Genomic DNA, 22566 nt, shown 5'->3' with positions numbered 1-22566 from the left:
AAGCAGATGTCCCCATTAAATACAGTGCGGCAAGCAGATGTCCCCATTAAATACAGTGCGGCAGGCAGGTGTCCCCATTAAATACAGTGCGGCAGGCAGGTGTCCCCATTAAATACAGTGCGGCAGGCAGGTGTCCCCATTAAATACAGTGCGGCAGGCAGGTGTCCCCATTAAATACAGTGCTGCAGGCAGATGTCCCCATTAAATACAGTGCGGCAGGCAGGTGTCCCCATTAAATACAGTGCGGAAGGCAGATGTCCCCATTAAATACAGTGCGGCAGGCAGGTGTCCCCATTAAATACAGTGCGGCAGGCAGATGTCCCCATTAAATACAGTGCGGCAGGCAGGTGTCCCCATTAAATACAGTGCGGCAGGCAGGTGTCCCCATTAAATACAGTGCGGCAGGCAGGTGTCAAGTGGGGGGAAGGAGGAAGGGGGGGAGAGAGAGACTACTTACATATACAGAACCTTCCCGCTCTTCGAAGTCGGGCCACCTCACCTCCCTCGCGCCAGCTGCCTCCTCCTTCCAGGTAGTCTGTTCCTCCTCCATCATCCGAGTACTCCTGCTCGGGGGGCGTCGGAATTCCGCGATTGCGTCGTGACGTCATGACGCAATCGCATCATTCCGTGAAACTCCGCCCCCCGAGCAGGAGTGCTCGGGAAGAGGAAGGAGGAGCAGACAAGCGAGCGGTTGCACGGCTCGCCCGCCGCAAGAAACAGCACTGATTATAATTAGAGTACAATGAAAAGGTTGGGAGACCTTGCTGCTTGCACATACATATGTATTTTATATTTTACGTTTTAGATTGTATATATGATATTCTATTAAGGTTTGTTTGAATATATGCATACTAGAAATTGAATATTACACACTGTTAGAAGTGTGAGAATAGAAAACAATTCAGAGCAAACCAAACCTAATGCATACAGCTGAAATCAATTAACAAGCATTGCCAGGTATAAAAAGAGGTTTAACCTAAGGAGTGTCATTCTTGAGGAAGTCCCAAGGCATTGTGGGACGAAACGCGTTGATGCCACACTCCTGAAGTACCCTTGCACTGGTGTACCATCACGGAATCAGCATATTGAATTACCACAATATAAAGAATCCTTGTGTACACCCAGATGACCAGGGTGGTCAGTACAATGTCACTCCCCGGACGTCTGTGGGTAGACAATAATTCAGGCGCACCACTATAAAAGATTTTAATAAACATTGCCCCAATTCTAATTAGGAAAAGGGACCAATGATTTTATACCAATTGCCTCTTATTAAAAACAAGCTGCTCCCACTTATAGCTAGAAGTAAACTATACGTGAATACCAAATATATTATAGAGAGAGCGCTAGACACCTGCAGTGTCTATAAACTAATTGTGCAGTTTCAGATAACAATTATGCCAACATAGTATGTATAAAAAAGTGCATAAAATATTTTTTTATATATTATAAACAATTTATTGCACTTAAAAAGCTAGATATTAGAATCTTTCACAAACTTTTATGTTAATCACTGATTCACATAAATGGAAACACTCAAAAGGCTATATAAATACTATAAAAATAGCTATTGGACAGTCCTTGGTCTCCAACTCTAATAAGATACATGTTTTGCCGCTCCTAATAAAAGAATTTCGCTTTGTGTCAAATGACCATAGAGTTAGTACTTCTGTACCGTTATTATATCCAGACTCCGGTTCAAGTGCTGAACTTTTGATTAGATGGAATAAATCAATATAAGCTAATGCTGTATTTCAATGTACTGGAGTTTAGAGGAGGAATATTGTGCAATAATGGTGCTCACCTCCCCAGCAGCAGAAGTCCAGATATTGTGCTCCGGAAAACGCAGTGCCCGGCTGCGGCAGCGCGCCGCTCGATGTTCCTCTGCCGGAGTCGCGTATTCCCGGAGTGATTGGAGCCTCACGTACTGGCCTCAGTACTTCCAGTTGGGGGGTGAGAGAGCAACTCCCAGCTGTGGCTGCACGCCGCTCAGCTTCTCCTCGTTGGTACTATTAAAGGAGCTCCTCACCGAGGTGTATGTTGGAGATGCTTTACCAAGATAGCGGTTCCATGGTCCCAGACATAAGTGTTCCCAAATAAAGTATGGAAGTGTCCTTAACGCGTTTCTCCGTTATATCAATTGAACGGTTTCATCAGAAGGTATTGAATTACCACTTGTCACTATCTCACTGCTGTATCCATTGAGTGAGATGCCGTGCCCCTGCAGTCGCAGACTACTACATCACTGCCGTCATTGGGCTGTTAACAAACGGAGCGAACGGAGCCTTCCTTCCTGTGATCTATCTCACCTCTCTGGACATCCTACCCCAGTACACATCACCCGGGGCGGTGACAGCCTCACCACCGGGTGAGAAGGGATAAAGACGCTATTCAACAAAAGGGAACAGCGGTAACTATGCAGCAGTGTTTATACTACCTGCTTGAAATTTATACATTGTAGCCGGGACGCCGGCATACAAAGTAATCATACCCTGTGTGGACCAGGTGCAAAGGACATATTGCTACAGTTGCTATATACTGCTTATCAAGAACTTTAGCAACCTAACTGTTGCATATACATTTAGAGCATAAATCAATAATAAATTAACAATATATTTATTCACATGCTGATCAGGAAAATCTCCTCTTGTTCTTGATTTGAAAGCTATGCATGCATATTAGATTAGGATTTTAGTATTTGTTTTTAACATGTATTATGAAATAAATGTATTTATGTGCTAATTACGGAAGTCTCCCGACCTCATCTCTGATATATATACAGCCACTCTATATGTTTACATATTTAGATTGTTTATATTTGGTTTATTGAAATAACAAATAGATACCTCACAGCGCGGTGTTTTAATTTTACACTTTACCTATACATGCTGAAGACTCTAACCAAGTCTTGAAACACACGCTGCAGTGTATTGTATCTATTTGGATTATTCTATAATTAATTTTAAAATTAGCGCCAGGAGGGTGGAATTGGCATACCACCAGAGAACTAGTTCTCTATAAACTTTTTTTCTATGAATGTTGGTGTAGTCTATAAAGTGTCTGCCTCCGCTTGTGTGTGCAGCAACCAGGGAGCCGCCTCCACTTGCATGTGTGCGGCCACCAGGGAGCCGCCTTTGCTTGCGTGTGCGCGGCCAACAAGAGGAAGCCTCTGCTTGCATGTGCGTGGCCACTAGGGCAATGCCTCTGCTTGTGTGCGCGGCCACTAATGCAATGCCCCTGCTAGTGTATGTCACTGGAACACTTTCACCTGTAATGACCATATTACAGTATACCTATATATGTAGAGCTAAAAGATAAAAACAACTTTTTTTTGCACAAATACTTACTTTGCCTAATGTTTTCCTTTATGTATTTTATACCCCTGAGCGGGTCTGTTCTGAAGTGCGATTCTGAAATGTTAGGATTGGATTGTGAATGCTGGATCAGGTAACCAAGCCCCAGCCTTTCTAACTGGGAAACATCGTCCTCTTTCTTCAAGTGAAGAGGTGACCGGTGTCTCTTAGAGTCTGATCGCAGGGTCAAGTGCTCTAGGGAAGGGTCAGTGCACCCGTGTTGGGGAATGGAATTTTTCTTCCTAAAACAGAAAGAGGGTGATTTGGAGGTTTATATATTTGTCAACCTACTTAATATCTATCATTACTTATGTTACTTAAAAACTAAGGGCCTAATAAATGCCTTTCCAGGTTCAATAATTTTTCTGCTGTGTATATGGTTAGATGTCTTACAAACTCCAGAGAAGACTTTTATAGTAGGATCATTTCTCCTTTAAGGAATAATTAGCCCTCCATGTTTAGAAGAACATTCATTCATTCCTTCACTGAATAGCAGATCACCTTGCACTACAGACATACTTTTAAATGTCACTCTGGAATCAAACAAAAAAGCTCAAATACTGGAAAACGAAGTAGGTATAGCTGCTATGTTCAGTGTGCATGAATTAGAGCAGCTTAGTAATGTACCAAAGTAACCTAGAGGTAACTCTCTAGACCAGTGTTTTTCAACCACTGTGCCGTGGCATACTAGTGTGCCCTGAGTAGTCTCCAGGTGTGCCGCCATAGAAGCAGAGCCAGCCCGTCAGTGTTTTGCCGCTACTGAGGCCCTGGAACGATCAATACTGGTGGGTTTAGTGGTTGCAGAGCCAGTTCTAATTTTGGGCCCAGGCAGTGTTGGGATCCTGTGGCTTTCTCAGATGTGGCTCAGGCGTTACCTATGGAGAAGCGGCGACATGACATCCTAGGACACGCAACTGCACCATGCATCACCATTATATTTGAGTGTGCCTTGGCAATTTTTAAATCCTGTTCAGGGTGCCGCGAGTTGTAAAAGGTTGAAAATCTCTGCTCTAGACAATACCTCCAACCCCACAGGTGGGATATATACGTGAAAAGAAAAAAATGGTACCAATACATACACCTAGCGCATCAAGTGGAGATCAGAGAGCCACTATTATCAGTAGTCCTCATGTATGGATTTCCCCAAAAGAGACAGAAAAGAAGTGCATATAGTGAAGCACAATTTTTACAATGTACATGGAAGTTTTTCTGGTTAAAAAAAAAACATTTATTGTACACATATAAAACATCGATCCACACACGGTTATAAGTGTGATAGCAGCAGTAAGGATAACACAAAGTGCAATGTGTCTAGCAGCAATAAGAATATCCACGCATGGAGTCCAAATGGACAATTACCAGATTTAGATGAAAAGAGTGCATATAGATATAAAGTCCACAGCAACTGCAGCAGCTCCTTCACCTTCCGTCCGGTAAAGCGTCCAGGATCTCCCTCCAATGGTCAAAATCGATATAGCCAACGCGTTTCTCCCCTGTTCATCGGGTCTTTATCAAGGCTTTCAAGAGTATTGTTTAATGCAACATTTCCTCCATTTTAAATATCCATCCACCAATCTCAATGCGGCTGCCCCAGGTGTATCACATAAACATAATCATAATGGAACCACAATTCCCACAATCCTCCCATACATCATTTCCATTTTAGACAGGAAAAGCTTGTATCCTTATTCTGGCTGGGCGGGCGCTGTTGGCTCCTATACAGAAAAAATCCTACAAATCCCATGAGCCTCCTCGTACCCCGCCCGCCGCTTCCATTCTCCTGTTCAGACGGCTTCACGGACCTCAGCCGTACATCATTTCCCCTGCCATGTTCCTATGGCAACGGATACGTCACTTCCGCCGCTGTACTCAGCCGTTGCCATGGTGACGCGTGTCCGTAATTAAATATTAGTAATCTTTCTAAAAAAGTGGGATCTTTAAAAACTATATTACATGACAATAATTTATAACATGCCAGAGAAAGAAAGTAGAATCCCATAAGATGTCAATATCGCTCCACAGGTATAGCACCCCACAAATAAAATATATCACCCTAAAGTGCATGGTGACCCCAACTTCACCCCAGAGGACCCTTCCTATAAAAACCATTTGACTTCAAAGTCAAGGTTGAGGCCCCCTGGTTTTAAAGTGCTACATTCATAAATAAGACGCATCTCTGCCTTGGCTAATATTTTATTTATGTATATCTCCCGGTTCCTGACACTGTGGAAAACAAGGACTTAATTGACGTGAGATTACACAGACACAAAGAACGGTGACAGCTAACGTTATGGATCCTAATTACGGACACGCGTCACCATGGCAACGGCTGAGTACAGCGGCGGAAGAGGCTCATGGGATTTGTAGGATTTTTTCTGTATAGGAGCTAACAGCGCCGGCCCAGCCAACATAAGGATAAAAGCTTTTCCTGTCTAAAACGGAAATGATGTATGGGAGGATTGTGGGAATTGTGGTCCCATTATGATTATGTTTATGTGATACACCTGGGGCAGCCGCATTGGGATTGGTGGATGGATATTTAAAAGGGAGGAAATGTTGCATTAAACAATACTCTTGAAAGCCTTGATAAAGACCCGATGAACAGGGGAGAAACGCGTTGGCTATATCGATTTTGACCATTGGAGGGAGATCCTGGACGCTTTACCGGACGGAAGGTGAAGGAGCTGCTGCAGTTGCTGTGGACTTTATATCTATATGCACTCTTTTCATCTAAATCTGGTAATTGTCCATTTGGACTCCATGCATGGATATTCTTATTGCTCCTAGACACATTGCACTTTGTGTTATCCTTACTGCTGCTATCACACTTATAACCGTGTGTGGATCGATGTTTTATATGTGTACAATAAATGTTTTTTTTAACCAGAAAAACTTCCATTTACATTGTAAAAATTGTGCTTCACTATATGCACTTTTTTTTCTGTCTCTTTTGGGGAAATCCATACATGAGGACTACTGATAATAGTGGCTCTCTGATCTCCACTTGATGCGCTAGGTGTATGTATTGGTAGCCATTTTTTTCTTTTCACAAAAAAGCTCAAATGCCTATAAATTATTTTTGTTTCTTAAAAACATGGATAATTAGGAATGCATATGGCATTATGGGAGAGGAAACCCTAACAACAAATAAGCTCCCTGATCTATCACAAAGGCTTGGTTCACACAGCGTCAATAGATAAATGAAGAACCTGGGCAGGTTGACACAGCTCTTTATTATGTGGAATCATAAGGTTTTTGTGATGTAACCCCCTCGCTGTTTACTTTTGTTTGGAACTTTTGATGAGCTAAGATAGATGATCTCTGTAGAGCCTCTTACTCCAAGTAGCATTCCCATATGCAGGACAGATGGGGGTTTCTCTGGGACTTCCATTCTCACCCCTTTATAACCAGAGAGAGAGAACTTTCCAGGAGAACAGACGCAGAAGGCTTCCTGAAAGTTGAAGGCTGTGTTTTGAGTTGAGGTATTAAAGCCCTGTCCTCTTCTAGCTCTGGTGGCAGCTTACTGAACCAGAGCAGCATTCCTGGATCCACACCTGACTGCTAAATGCATATGAAGGGAGAGGGGGACTTACTGTAAGTGAAAGTGTCATCCCTGCTCAGGGTCAGATTAAAGTTTGTGGAGGACCCAGGGCAACGGACTATTGGGACCATAAGAATAAAATTGTAATAAGATCGCTAGTGACACACATCCTACCTATCTCTGTATAGCTGGCCTTCTATTTACTATTTTATTATAAATACGTTGGTAGTGAATCTCATTTTAATACTTTCCTTACATTTGGTCTGCAGTTTCTATTGTGTGCATAGATGTGCTTGTTTCTTCAATGTCTGCAACAGTTCCAAGCTCTGTAACAAGATACAAGCATATTTTCTTACAGATATAAATATATACATATATATACTCCTATTATTAAATGGAAGATTCAGCCTGGTTAGAAGTCCCTAGCTGCATATATAACAATTCATAACTGCAAAATGTACAATATAAGGATTGTATTGTGATTGCTTTCCATTTCAGAGGATAATTCTCCCTACTAAGTATTAGTGTTTCTATGTATATACTGTACATAGAAATAAGAAAGAGATATGGTAAAACTTACCTTAATTAACTATTTTTCTTTGAGGTCCATGGGATCTACAGGGTTAACCTTGGGTATGCTGGTGGAGACCAGGACTGGCACCAAACAGTAAGCTTGTGAGCCTCCCAGGATGCACTGGGCTCCTCTTCCCTCATACCCCGCCCCCATGCTCAGGCTCTTCAGTTTTAGTAACAAGCCCAAAGCAGGAGCTGGAGAGAAGAGAGAGAAGGAAAGATGGTACACACAGAAACACACACTCACAAAGTGGAGAAGGAAATTGGTGGACCTAAAAGTAACCCATTGAAGCTAGGTGCATCAGGTTGGGCACCCTATGGATCCCATGGACAGCAAAGAAAAAGGGTTAACAAAGGTAAGTTTTACCATACATCTTTCTTTTCTTCTTCGGGGTCCATGGTTTCACATGGTTAACCTTGGGGAGTCCCAAAGCAGTTGTAGTAGGGAGGAAACGCTCCTAAGTTGAAAGGAGGACATTGTGGCCAGAGGTTGCATCCTGAGAGGCAAACGTATCAAAGGCATAGAACCTGTGGTCAGTAGACAATGCAGCAGCATTGCAGAGTTGTTAAGCAGATGCGCCCCGGCAGGCTGCCCATGAAGGGCCCACAGAGTAAGTAGAGTGAGCAGAGACTGTACTTGGAACAGGAATGTCAGCCTGTGCATACGCCTGTGAGATGGTCATGGGGTCAGGCTTGGTAGGTGGACGTTGAGCAGCCCAAGCTTGCTTGGCTTTAGGTTTGGAGTGTGGAAAGGACTGACCTTTGGTCTTGCCTTGTGGACTAATAGGACCAAAAGGATGAAGTTTGAGGCTGCCCTGCGGAAGCTGAAGGCAGATTAGATGTCTTAGATGTCACCAGGTTTTTGACAATATTGTCCAGTGCTGGTCCAAAGAGGAACTCGCCCATGTACGGAAAGGGCTTCCAGAGATTTCTTGGCACCTGAATCTGCATTCCATAAGTGGAGCCACACAATGCAGTGAGCTGCCATGGGAACTGCTGAAGCATTAGAAGGTTCTCAGAGCCACTTCACCAACATAGTAGGCCACATATTTGATGTTGGTAATGAGAGACAATTTTTCCGTTGTCAAATCAGCCGTAAAACACAGTTCAAGGTCATCGGCCCAAATTTCCATGGACTTAGCAACCTATGCTGTGATAGTAACAGGCCTGGCTGTCGCCCCTGTAAGGAAGTACAACGATTTAAGATATGCATCCAGTTGTCTATCCGGTAGCTCCTTAAGGGAGGATGCAATTGGGATAGGTAGGATGGAACTCTTGATTAAGTGTGTCACATGAGCGTCTATCATAGGTGGATTCTCCCACTTTGTACAATCCCCTGTGGGTAATGGGTAAATGGAGCTGATTTTTTTAGGAACCGTGAATTTTTTAGTAGGTGTTTTCCATGCCTCAGTTCTAACTTGTGTTAAGTGGTCCGAGTGTGGAAACCAGGCTAGTACCACCTTCTGCTGTTTGAGCAGAGGATCCTTTGCAGTAGTGGTCGGTACAGCATCTTCGAGCTGAAGAAAGAATCTGACCGGCCTAATTAATGCTGCCACATTAAAGTTAGATTGGGCCTCCTCATCCCCTGAGGAATATTCTGCATCAGAAATCTCAGCTGGGTTAGCAGGAAATGATGATTCTTCAGAATCAGAGCGTGGCATAGACTGTGATGAAGGCACAGTACATTTAGTAACAGTAGACACAGACAGTGTCTCTTCCCTTTTATCATGTTATGAAATGCAGTATAGGATGCCGCCAGACTCTGAATAGAGGTAGAGAACTAATCCAACCATGAAGGATGGACGGGAATGGCTGCAATGGCCTGATAAACATGTTGAAATGACTGTTGAAAACCCATAGAGGTAGCCATTGTATTCTGCATTAGCTGTGGGATAGCTCCAGGGGGAGCCAATGTTGGCTGCACTGGTTGGGGGATACCCATGGGGAGGCTGCACAGGTAGCAATGTGGCCAGCAATCTTAGCCAGTAACGTGCTAAAGGAAGCCCATGGAGACTCTTATACAATGCCTGGAGGGGCTGAGGTGCTGGGAGGCACAAGGCAGCCCATGCATAGACCATGCTGAGGTAAAACCTCAATGTGACAGGTAGTACATGCTACTAGAAAGGGTGCCCCTGCCTGTTTAGCCTTGCTTTTGTTAGACATGTTAACAGCAAGGCGTGAATACACACAATATGGTATTGAGCAGTGTGTAACAGGCACAGTATGTGACAATTGAACTCACACAAATACAATATGTAGTAAAGTTAACCCAATACACACTAGTATTCAAGGTACAGGGAAAGCAATTATAATGTACAGTTAGGAAAGAGAGAGAAATCAAGCAGCAGCACTAGAATACGCGACATACTTGGATTCAGCGCGTTGTATAACCTGCTCTGTAGGAGAAGTATACAGGGAGACACAGCCCACCGCCTCTGGAGACCTGCAGAGCTCTGTGAATGGCTGCCCAGCATCTCTAGTGAGGAAGAAGGAGGGAGTAGCAGCCTAGGGCAGGAAGACTACTGTGGAATGGCGCCCTGGGCTGAGGAAAAGCTGACCTGCCCTATACTGACAATCACCACTGGTTCCCCTGGCGTTAAAGTTGTCCCCCAGCGCCAGTATACACAAATGCCCTGGTAAGTATGTCCGTGAGTACACTTACTGGACTGGGAGCATGTATGTAGAAAAAAGGGGAAGTCCCGCACCAGACCTATTTTAATAAATTATAATTTCAGGGATATAGTCTCTTATTTATTGTGTGTCATACACATATGAATCTGCAGACTGGTGCTACCCACTGATCCTAAAATATATGCAACGAAAAGAAAAAGAAACAGGGATCAGTTTCTATGGGTGCACTCGCTCCCATGGATACAAGTGTTGTTATTAAACTTTATTACATATATGAGATGACACTCTGTTTATAGTACATTACCAATACCCACGTGGAATAAATCAACTTTATTAGTATCCCATATGAAGTATTCTGACCTCTACATGAGGCCGCAAATAGCGAAATATAAAAACAGTAAAAGATAGTTAGACGTGTTGTAGAAAAAATGGGCAAGAAAAGGAAAGGTTTTATTTTGTCCTGGCGAAAAATAATAAAGAAATATTAAAAACAAACCGTGTGCCGCCTGTTATTTCTTAATTGTATATGTTGATTCTGTAGGTTAAAATCCACTCATGTATAACTGGGAACAGTATGATTAGAGTGTATGTAGTTTGTACTAAATTAATTATAACCTTATCTATATTCTATTCCCTAGTAAGTCTGTAGCAAACTTGCTCAGTTGATATTAAACAGTTTTTATTCTGATTAGACTTTTATATTTATATCACGTGATGTATTGCTTTACAAGGACAATATTCACAACCTTGGTACTACATCTATACTTTTGTTCTATAGACTGTTACAATCATTGCTGAATGATGCACATAAGTTCATTCTGTATTGAACGGAATGTTATAATGGATACAATTGTTGCTTAAGTAAACAGGATATCTTTCTATGTTGTAACTGTATCACTGTGCCATTGGAGGCCTGCAGTTTCTCCAATGTAACTTCCCCTGAGAAGCTATTCGTTTGGCTGTGTATCACTCTATATTCATGTAATGAGATTAATATGCACATATAATAGTAAGTGACCAAACAATTCCCAGTTATAATATAATATACAATTTCATGATAACCCTTTATTGCATACACATTGGTACAATAGTAGTCTCTATTCTATAAAGTCCTTTATATATATATATATAAACTTTCTGTTTGTATATATTTGGGTTGGTAGCCATGGGCTGCATGCACCCCACCCTATGAGTGGTGAGTGCAGACATTGCACCCCGCTTCTGGGGTGGCGAGTGCTGTGGTTTTCTAGATTTGTTTGTATATTACGGGGTAAATCTTTGGTTAACTCTTATTAACCGTGGTCACAGGCCTTTTCATGCACCCCTGTGTAATCTCACTTGTTCTAAACCTGTGTCAGCTGCTCCTTAGTAATTCATCAGCCAGTGTCAGGTGACTAGTGTACCTTTTAAAGCCATAAGATGCATGGCAGATACACATTAAACCTAGTGGGCATGTGTGCAGTCTATTATGTGTGATACAGTTGCCAGGTTTTAATTTTTGAGACTTTGTGATAGTGTAGGACCTGCATGAAGGTGGGGTACCTTGGCAAGCGGTATGCAGGCTTCCGTGCATTGGCCAATTCACTAACTAAACCCCCATCATTTATTTATTGATGTTGTGAGGATAAGTGAGCTTGCTATGGTAAGTGCTGAACTTTCTGTGTGTGTGTGTGTGTGTGTGTGTGTGTGTGTGTGTGTGTGTGTGTGTGTGTGTGTGTGTGTGTGTATATATATATATGTATTGTGTCCCCTTTTGGCTGATGATGCGCATGCACATTAATAATCTATGAGAGGGTCAATTATTGTATTCTTAAAGACACATCCCCTCTATTAGTTAATTATGCATTTCTTGCTCACCAATAAGGCAATATATACAAGCCAAATTGATATATTATTCGGTTGTGTCCTGCCAAATATCCAGACAATGTAAGTCTTACAGCATTGAGTTATATATGTAATACACTGTTCCTAGCACGGTGCTTCATACAGCGCATACCTGTATAGATAGACAGGTAGTGTGAGAGCTGTAATGTTGGTAAATTGCTGTCACAAAATGAGTATGTTTTCTTCTGTGAGCTATAAATACACTAGTAATGTTAGCAATATTATACCCTCTGGGTGTAGTGTATAAACAGTGCTAACATGTGTTATGCTTTGTTTTTATATGGCACATCCACGATCACTGTCTGTGTTACTCAGTGTCATGAATATCTCACAGAACAGCAGGTGCTGTCTGTGATACGTGCTGCCAGGATCTCACAGTGCCGTTTTGTTTGTAGCTAAGACTTTCATATACATTTAATAAATTGTCACAATTGATTAGGTTGCCAGATATAACATTAGGTTAGTAATTCCCATACATAAGTAACAACATTTTCATTTTAAATAGACGGCGCACGGCTACTCCCTATGCGCATTTTGCTCTATATTAGAGCTTCATCAGGGCTCTAGTGTCCGGCGCCCACCTAATTACACATTAATAAAGGGTGAGGGAACCAATCAGAGTCTCCAATACCCTTGAGTCCAATCATATAGACGGGCGGGAGATTTTCAAATCTCCGGTCCGTTGCCGCATACCTCAGCAGCTCTGTGATTAATTAGCTGATCCTCCGCATTCTAGTATAAACGTTCAGGTGTACCTAATTGTCATCCACCCACAGTTAACAGGGTCCGTATACGGAACCCTGTAATGTGTATACTAATTAGCAAGAACGATACAAAAATAAATATTATAAATTATACCACAGTAGTGCGTTTTTTTTGGAAGGACTACATTACAGGTTGAGTATCCCATATCCAAATATTCCGAAATACGGAATATTCCGAAATACGGACTTTTTTGAGCGAGAGTGAGATAGTGAAACCTTTGTTTTTTGATGGCTCAATGTACACAAACTTTGTTTAATACACAAAGTTATTAAAAATATTGTATTAAATGACCTTCAGGCTTTGTGTATAAGGGGTATATGAAACATAAATTAATTGTGTGAATGTACACACACTTTGTTTAATGCACAAAGTTATAAAAACTATTGGCTAAAATTACCTTCAGGCTGTGTGCATAAGGTGTATATGTAACATAAATGCATCCTGTGCTTAGCTTTAGGTCCCATCACCATGATATCTCATTATGGTATGCAATTATTCCAAAATACGGAAAAATCCGATATCCAAAATACCTCTGGTCCCAAGCATTTTGGATAAGGGAGACTCAACCTGTATATGGTTAAATTCCATGTATACCAGAAAGAAATTGTTTATATATTGGTATACATGTATGCACAACGATTAGTACATGGTTCTAATAGATACATGGTTCCCAGTAAACAGTATATTTATTGCAAGATTTCATATCTATACAGGTTGAGTATCCCTTAACCAAAATTCAAAATCACACATTTTTGGTTCCCCTACTGAGATGATGACACATAAATGTATATATCATATTATATATCTATATAATATATCTGTATATACACATAATATATAATATATATGTCATTATCTCAGTAAGGGACCCAAAAATGTGGGATTTTGAATTTTGGATAAGGGATACTCAACCTGTATATGTAAAAAAAAACTGTATCCTTTCCTTATTCTGATTGTAAATATACATGTGAAATTAATTAATCCAAATAAGTGTCTCATGTCCTTTGTTTTACGCTCTATTCAATATGTTTTTATTTCATATGCCTCATTAATCCTCCCATTATATTAATGTGATATATTTTTAAACTAACTGTACATAGTATAAATATCAATTATGTACCACTATGGTCCATATTTATATTCAAAATCATCAATTCAGAGAATGTGTACGATATCCATATAACATTATGCCTGGTTGTAAAATATAATAGAAATAAAAAACTTTTATAGTACGTAATGATTGCTTGTATGCATAACGGTATAAATATGTATGAATACAATTACTGTAAATAGACTCTACCATTATGCATGCATATGCATTATATCCAATATACATAATTATACTCGTGTATACCAACTCAAACAGACACTAATTCCATTCCTCATCATTATGAATGGTAATTGTACAATCTCAATATCTAATAGCCAATGGTTACACCCACTGTAATAACCTGGATATACATTGTGGACATAGGATCCACCTTGGTTCCATTTTCATGGTCCCAATAAGGTAAGTATATATCCACACATCTTCTAATTTGTATGTCTCATAATGTATATTGAGTAGTTATAGGTCTCGATTAGAGTACAAGTTCTTAGGGTCCATGCGTGATGAGTATATATTGTGATTGATGCACACCCTTCGCAAGTCTATGACTGTATTGACCCAGGGTTGAAATTAGGTACTAATAATTTAATTTAAAATGTATTATATGGTCCTTTTAAGTTCTATACACACACTTATCCCATCACTGAGGGCCTCTAACCTGTTGTCTATTTGGTTATTATGATCTGACTTAGTACCAAAATATGACCATATTGGTCATGTGTATATGACCTTATCCTGTGGTCAAATTACGTATGTAGTTAAGTATAGTTAGTGGGGAGGGAGAAAATATAACTCTCTTCCAATATTGGACATAGTATGTACACACCATATGGGACATATGTAGTGACTCATTAGGCGTAAAAATATAAACATAAATGTATCACATTAGATTATCTGCATTTATTGTGAACAATCCTGCAGTAAGCCTAATATGGCATATCTTATTTCATATAGGTACACCAGAGAAGTAAGTTTAAGTAAGGTTCCCAACTATAAAAAGGATGAGTATTGTATTTCTTTGTTTAAACCTTGTGGTGTTAAACTGTTCATGAGGAAAATATATCTAGATTCTCTCTTTAGAAGTTTTTTTCATAATGTTGCCTCCTCTTAGCCCCAACTCGACTTTCTCAAGGCCATAAATTCATTTGTTTCGGATCACTCCCATGTTTTCTCATAAAGTGTCTTGCCACATGGGGAGGTTCTTCATATTGGAATGGTCTCTCCTGGCGTGATTAATATTGCCTACATGCTCCAATATTCGTTGTTTAAATTGTCTCTTGGTCATCCCTATATAGTTGAGTCCACAGGGACAGGTCAAACAGTAAATGACCCCCTGGGTCGTGCAATTGATGTGGTCCCGAATTTTAATTTTGGTATTATACTTGTTCACATACTCCTTGGTTGTTTGAATGTATGGACAGGCTTTACATTTGCCACATTCATAACAACCCTGAACTATTGGTTCTCGCTTCCTTTTCCTTACGAAATGACTACGGACAAGTTAATTTTGCAAATTGGGCGACTTCCTCCAGCTGGTAAGAATACTATTCCCAATTTCTTTTCGTAGATCCTCATCTGTCATGAGTACATGATGATGTTTTTGTAAAGCTTTATTCACATCCCTCCACTCCTTGCAATATGTACTGATGAATCTTGTTGCAATCTCCGTTTTTTCCTTCTTTTTTGGAGTGAGTAAATTATTTCTGGGGACAGTGCTTGTATGATTATACGCTTTTTGTAATTCTTTCTTGCTGTACCCTCTTTTTCTTAAATGGGTTTGTAATTCATCAGCCCTCTGCTTGTAAGTGATATCATCCGAGCAATTCCGTCTCATCCTGATGTATTCCCCTTTGGGGATTCCCTTGAGGGTAGCTGGGAGATGTGAGCTACTATGATGTAATATGCTGTTTGTAGCTGTTTTCTTGCGGAAGACATCTGTTTTTATTTTATCTTCTGTTTTTGTTATAATCAAATCTAGAAAGGTTACGCTCTCTTGACTGATATCGGATGTTAATCTGAGATTAAGTTCATTCTTATTGAGGACTGTTAAGAATTTCTCTAGATCATCCTTGTCCCCTTCCCAGATGATTAGAAAATCGTCAATAAATCTATGCCAACTGACGATATGTTCCGTGTATTCAGCATTGATGTCATTAAAGAGCCACTCCTTCTCCCACCAGCCAAGATAGATGTTAGCGTATGTCGGCGCACAGGTACTGCAAATAGCGGTGCCCTGCACTTGTAGGAAGTACTTATCATCGAAGAGAAATACATTTTTTGTCAAGCCAAATCTCAATAATTGCAAGAGGAAGTCGTCAAAGTCCTGATGTGTACCCATGTTAAGAAAATATTTCATAGCTCTTATGCCAATCTCATGGCTAATGCTTGTGTACAGTGCTTCTGCGTCACATGTACACAGCCAGGTGTTAGGTTGCAAAGTTATATACTCCAATTTGTTCAACACACCCATTGAGTCTCGTACATACGAGGGTAATTCCAGGACAAAGCGTCCTAAATTCTGGTCTATAAAAATGCTTGCTTTTTCAGTCAAGCTGCCAATACCTGAAATTATTGGCCTTCCAGGTGGGTGCTCTCTGTTTTTATGCACTTTTGGTAGCATATAGTATGTTGGTGTTCTGGAATCTTTAACATCAAGGAATTTCGCCTCCATCTTAGTGATAACTCCATCCTGTAATACATTATTAATAAGGATAGTATATTCCTTCAAAAAATTAGCAGTTGGGTTAAAGATTAACCTTTTATAGGTGGTAGTGTCAGACAGTTGTCTATATGTTTCCTTTAGGTAGAGTTCCTTGCTCCATAAGACAACGTTACCTCCTTTATCAGAGGGTTTCACAATTACGTCATCCCATGGGGATACCACGGATACCCATGGGGGGGCTGCACAGGTAGCAATGTGGCCAGAAATCTTAGCCAGTAACGTCCTAAAGGAAGCCCATGGAGACTCTTATACAATGACTGGAGGGGCTGAGGTGTGGGGAGGCACAAGGCAGCCCGTGCATAGACCATGCTGAGGTAAAACCTCAATGTGACAGGTAGTACATGCTACTAGAAAGGGTGCCCCTGCCTGTTTAGCCTTGCTTTTGTTAGACATGTTAACAGCAAGGAGTGATGTCAAAGTCGAAAAATATTGCAGTACACACATCACGTACAAACAACACACAGATGGCCTCCGCGCGTGTACTTGTTCTGCTGTGCGTGCACATATTCGCAATTTGCGTATGGTCACTCCCGCGGTCGTGCGCATCAGCGCGTGGTATGGGTATTTACGGTAGAGTTTGTGAACGCATGGAGAGCTATCAAAACACATTACATATTTAATCCAAATAGTGCACAATGTACACATAGTCCCCCTGCACTACACCAGAAAGTAACAACAGTTTAAATGATTCCAGAACAAAGGGATTCACCTTTACAGGATAAGAGGGGACAGACTAAGGTTATAAGGTGGTGTTTGGTATCCAGTTGTAGGGTATTTTAAGTGTAACAATCTGGTGTTGGTCTGCGGAAGATCGCATGTTCCTGCGGATAGTTATGTGCAGAAGCAGAATATAGATATAAACTGTATTTACTGTATATTATGTATGCGGCGGGAATCCAGAGGAGACCACCCACCAAAGCAGTTGGGAAAGACATCGCCTACCTTTTCAAATCGACCTATGACCTCTCCTGTACTGTAAAAGTGCATTCCTGTGTCCAATGGACAAAGGGATTACAGTATCCATTGTATTGCTTTTGGAAGAATTGTATAAATAAAGCCTGCTGCAGCCTGGCCTGGCACAAGACTCACAACGTTATCTATTTGATGACGGAGGACCGGACCGGGAAGCGCATGCGAATATACTCACGTATGTACATTGACTGTAGCCATTATTCTGTTATATTGTCTTGTATTGTAGTGTATAATTTGTATTGTAAACCCCCTTTCAGAAATAATCCACTGTGGTGTCGGAACCCAGCGGTAAAATCACATGTGGTGTCGTGTCCTCATTGCCCTGCTAAGGTTTAAAGTGTATTATTATTATTGCATTGCATTGCTGTTGAAGGTTTAAAGTGTATCTCTGGGTGTGTACGCGCTGTGAGTACTTTGTACCGTCAGTGCGGCGTGTGTACGCAAAGTCCGTACACTGTACGGGACTCTGTACGCTAATAGCGTAAAAGGTGCGTAGAGTGTGAATTAAGTATAGCGGCAGCAGCGGCTAAAGGTTTAAAGTATATTTAAGGTATGTTTAAGGTTTAGCTTTCATTCCTGTAAAGATAATCAGCTTTATCAATTGGGGGCTCTCCGGTTTTTCCACATTTTTACTGCTTAACAGGTCACAAGCAGACTTAATCTATCAGCATAAGCAGGGCCGGTGCAAGGTTTCTCAGCACCCTAGGCAAATCTTCATTGCGCCCCCCCCCCCACCCCACCCCACCCCACCCCTTCTCCCAATACTCGGCCTCTCAGATGATAAAATGCAGTGGCGGCATCTTATGAGTTATATAGGGAAAGGATATTAGGGTTTGTTTGGGGGATGGGGTTAGGACTGTGGTTCCCAAACTGTGTGCCTAGGCACCCTGGGGTGGCTCAGGACACTTGCATGGGTGCCTTGGATTGGTGGTCCAGGGCCAATTTAAATTATTTATGATCAATGTAACAGGCAAAACCAGTGCTGGTGGCTGCCAGTCATAACATATGTGGCCAAACAGAAGCAAATCCTGTCCCACACCACACAACTGACCCTAAGGATGACAAACACAATTTAATATTTATTCTAAATCTCTCAATAAAAAACTTTTGGCCTAGGGGTGCTGTGAAAAAAATTCTGATACTCTAGGGCGCCGTGATTCAAAAAAGTTTGGGAACCACTGGGTTAGGGTATAAGGGATAGGATATGAGGGTTACTTTACTGGTTTGATTTCAGATATTAGGGTTATGATTAGGGAGAGGTTTGGAGGAAGATTATATATTATTATTATCCTTTATTTATATGGCGCCACAAAGGATCCACAGCGCCCAATTACACAGTACATAATCAGATGAGCAAACAAGAAACCAGCACTTACAGTAAAGGACAATATAGAACAGGTATAGAAAACCCGGGGTTAGGTGCCATCAAAGGGAGTATGGAGTATAAGATAATGTAAGTAAGAAAAGGAAAGGCACATGAGGGATGAGGGCCCTGCTCTTGCGAGCTTACAATCTAAAAGGTGAAGGGCTGACAGACCGGGGTGACACAGACGGGGTAGACAGTGAGCACAGACTAGAGGGCATACATATATGTATTCTGTTGGCCACACCCAATGCGTTTCATCACTAGTCGGACTTCGCAGGGGGTGTGTGCTTACTACATCTGACTCCAATATAAACCTGAATATAAATAAAATGTAAATCACATCACGTCTAATACAATAGCAGATAAGATATCAAACTATTATATATATATATATATATATATATATATATACACGGTGTAAATGTTCGTGGTGACTGAAGCCACAGTCCACTGACCTCCTCACCACAGAAACAGGCGGCACTCCACGGATTTATAGTGAGAAAAAAATTTATGAGACAAACTGCATGACGAGTCCAACGTTTCAACACCGCGATGGGTGTTTTTGTAAAGGACACATGGTGTTTTTTTTCACCATGTGTCCTTGACAAAAACACCCATCGCGGTGTTGAAACGTTGGACTCGTCATGCAGTTTGTCTCATAAAAATTTTTCTCACTATAAATCCGTGGAGTGCCGCCTGTTTCTGTGGTGAGGGGGTCAGTGGACTGTGGCTTCAGTCACCACGAACATTTACACCGTGTATTTACTTGAGGAGGGCACCCCGGTCTGTACCCTTGTTTTTTCCGAGTGCCGACTATTTCCATCATATATATATATATATATATATATATATATATATATATATATATATCTCTTATTAATGATTTAAGAACATAGACAACTTCCAGTGTCCCAACGGACATTTTTTTGTAGTTCAAGACTTCAGACCTACTGTATTAGCATTAAGTTTCAATTAATAATTAGACTTATACCAGCCACCTAATGCATAGATAAATAGCATTACTTTATTACCTATAATATTTAAAAAAAATATATACATATATTTCATTAATTTGAAATATGTGTTTTATAGCTATATGAATTGAAGTTGTAATGAAATATATGTATATTTTTAAAAAAATATTGTAGGTAATAAAGTATTGCTATTTATGGTGTCGTGAATAGGGATACCTCCAGTGCCCATGGCATTAGTTATATAAAGGAGTTAAATATAAGAATCTGTCTAATCAGACCTATGCACTAGATGGATGGTATAAGTCTAATTAATAATTGAAAACTTATTGCTAATAGGTCTGAGGTCTTGAACTTAAAAAAAAATGGCCGTTGGGACACTGGAAACTATCTACAGTAAGTCCCTGAATTTTTTATAAGTAATACTAGGAGCTGATATGCTGATTATACATATATATATATATATACATATATATATATACACACACACATATATATATATATATATATCTATATACACACACACTATATAGTCATGTTATTGAGGCAGCTGACACCTCTCAGTCACAAGAGAGGTGCAGCTGCTGCAGAACCTCCTGCTGGTCAAATGACAGCCAGCTGAGGTGCAAGACACTGACCGTGGTTGCCTGTCCTTCTGGCTGATCCTGTGGCACTCAATGAGGGTGGACAGCCAGCAGATTTAGCCCTTGAAGAAGAACTCCTGTATGGGGTAGTGGCTGCTGTGCTTGGACTCTCCGCCGCCGCTGCACCGGTCAGGCCGCTGGCAGGGAGGGCAGATCAGCTGGTGGTTGGCGGCACATTCTCCCCAGGTGAAAGTGCCGCCTGGGCCCCCGAACGTGGCTTCCTCCTCGGACTCCTGCTGGGCTTGGACTCTCCGCCGCCGCTGCACCGGTCAGCCCGCTGGCAGGGAGGGCAGATCAGCTGGTGGTTGGCGGCACTTTCTACCCAGGTGAAAGTGCCGCCCGGGCCCCCGATCGTGGCCTCCTCCTCGGACTCCTGCTGGGCTTGGACTCTCCGCCGCCCCACCGGTCAGGCCGCTGGCAGGGAGGGAAGATGATCAGCTGGTGGTTCGGCGGCACTTTCTCCCCACGTGAAAGTGCCGCTCCCGATTGTGACCCCCATCATCGGTCTCCAGCACCAGTGATGCCGCTCAACAGGTCGGGGGAAGAGGGGCGGGGAGGTAGCGTGCGATGCAGGAGGGGGATGCAGCACCCACATTGTTACAGATTTTTTTTTTCCACTCAGTTCCGCCCTAGAAGTGCCGGTGCCCATAGGCAGCTGCCTAAAGCTGCCTAATGGTAGCGCCGGCCCTGAGCATAAGGGTGGACAGGGATCCTACGCATCCTTTTCTTGGTCGGTGGATGCACTGAAAACCCTACTTAATTGCTGATTAGATGGTGTCTGCTCTGTATGGTTTGTAGGGATGCTGGTAGAACTCGTAAGGTAAGCAGGAAAAAAAAAAGCTATATAAAATCTGTGAATTTATTTTTGGCGCCAAATGCATACACAACAAAAGCGTACACCCATACTCTGTGCATACTCTCCCACGTTGTTGCCATAACATTCAGATTACTAGATTCATAATATAAATATTAAGGAAGTAAGTGTAAAACACAAACGCAGTCTGGCCTAGTTGTAAAGGTTTATACAGAAAAGAAACTGTGTGGCGTGTTAAGTGAGCGATTATAGTTAATATTGCTCACATTTATAGAAATTGTGTGAGTTGTTTTATTGCGTCCGCACATTGGTACACGTGGTACGGAACGTGAGGACAGCGTCCCCAAACGTGCACGTAGCGCAAGACCGCACACGTGGCATAGAGGTACGCACAGTTGCGTAATTACGCAAGCTTGCGTAGCGTTGTGTGCGCATAATAAAACCACACGATAGTTCGTTTAGTTTAAAGGAGGGATAGTAGCCACGCTACAATAACACAAGATTGCCCAGTTTCCAAAGTTTAGTATAAAACCCTTATTTACTGTATTGCCTCTGGGAGTAAAGCTGCTTGTCTGAATGATAATTTTCTGTACAGAAAAATAAAGTGTATTTGAGTGATTGAGTGCAGGAGTGAGTGGATACTGAACCCAAGAACTAGGTGGACTAGGTGGTATGCTAGATGGTCTAGGTGGACACACTGGGTTAGTAGAGGCCCGGTGGCGTAGGTTTTGCAACCCTGCGTTATTAACTAAGTGGACTAGGTGGTCTTGGTGGACTGAGTGGTATCCCATACAATGCTAGGTGGTCTACTAGGTGGTCTACAGCAGTCGTAGGGCATATAGATAACTAGTATCTATAGGCTGTGCTATTGCATCACATGTCCGTTTGTTCTGCACAGAGCAACGTGATATTATTGTGTCACATGTGCTGTGGAAGAGCATACGCAGACGTGATTGTATAGACAAAGGGGTTTTTCTTTGATAAAGTTCGGAAAATCTCCCTGGTGGGCTTCACTGGAAAGGGTGAAGGATAGTTATCTAATTTCTCTGTTTTTCACCTTACAAACAATTCCAGTTGAAAGATACCGAAAAGGAAATTTTCACTGCCTCTCTCAGGAAAATATTCCAAACAGAACTTCCACCGAAAGAAATTACGGTGTAAGGTCTGATAGGAGCCATAAATTGGGTACATTGCGATCCGCTACCAACAGTGTATCGTTGTA

At 41.6% G+C, this 22566-nt stretch overlaps 1 protein-coding gene across 1 annotated transcript in view; it reads right to left on the bottom strand.

Annotated features, from left to right (window-relative positions):
- The window catches only part of MAP3K19 (mitogen-activated protein kinase kinase kinase 19), a 115833-nt gene that overhangs the window by 44418 nt on the left and 48849 nt on the right, over nt 1–22566 (bottom strand). The window contains exons 8-9 of the mRNA XM_063933784.1: nt 7151–7220; nt 3348–3595 (exon numbers count right to left, since the gene is read on the bottom strand). Of these exons, the coding sequence (XP_063789854.1) occupies nt 3348–3595; nt 7151–7220 (318 nt within the window). The remainder of the gene's footprint in view (nt 1–3347; nt 3596–7150; nt 7221–22566) is intronic.

This window comes from Pseudophryne corroboree, chromosome 7 (genome assembly GCF_028390025.1).
Source record: "Pseudophryne corroboree isolate aPseCor3 chromosome 7, aPseCor3.hap2, whole genome shotgun sequence".
Lineage (NCBI taxonomy): Eukaryota > Metazoa > Chordata > Amphibia > Anura > Myobatrachidae > Pseudophryne > Pseudophryne corroboree.
The sequence above is the reverse complement of the archived record's forward strand: the minus strand, read 5'-3'. Positions and strand labels throughout refer to the sequence as shown.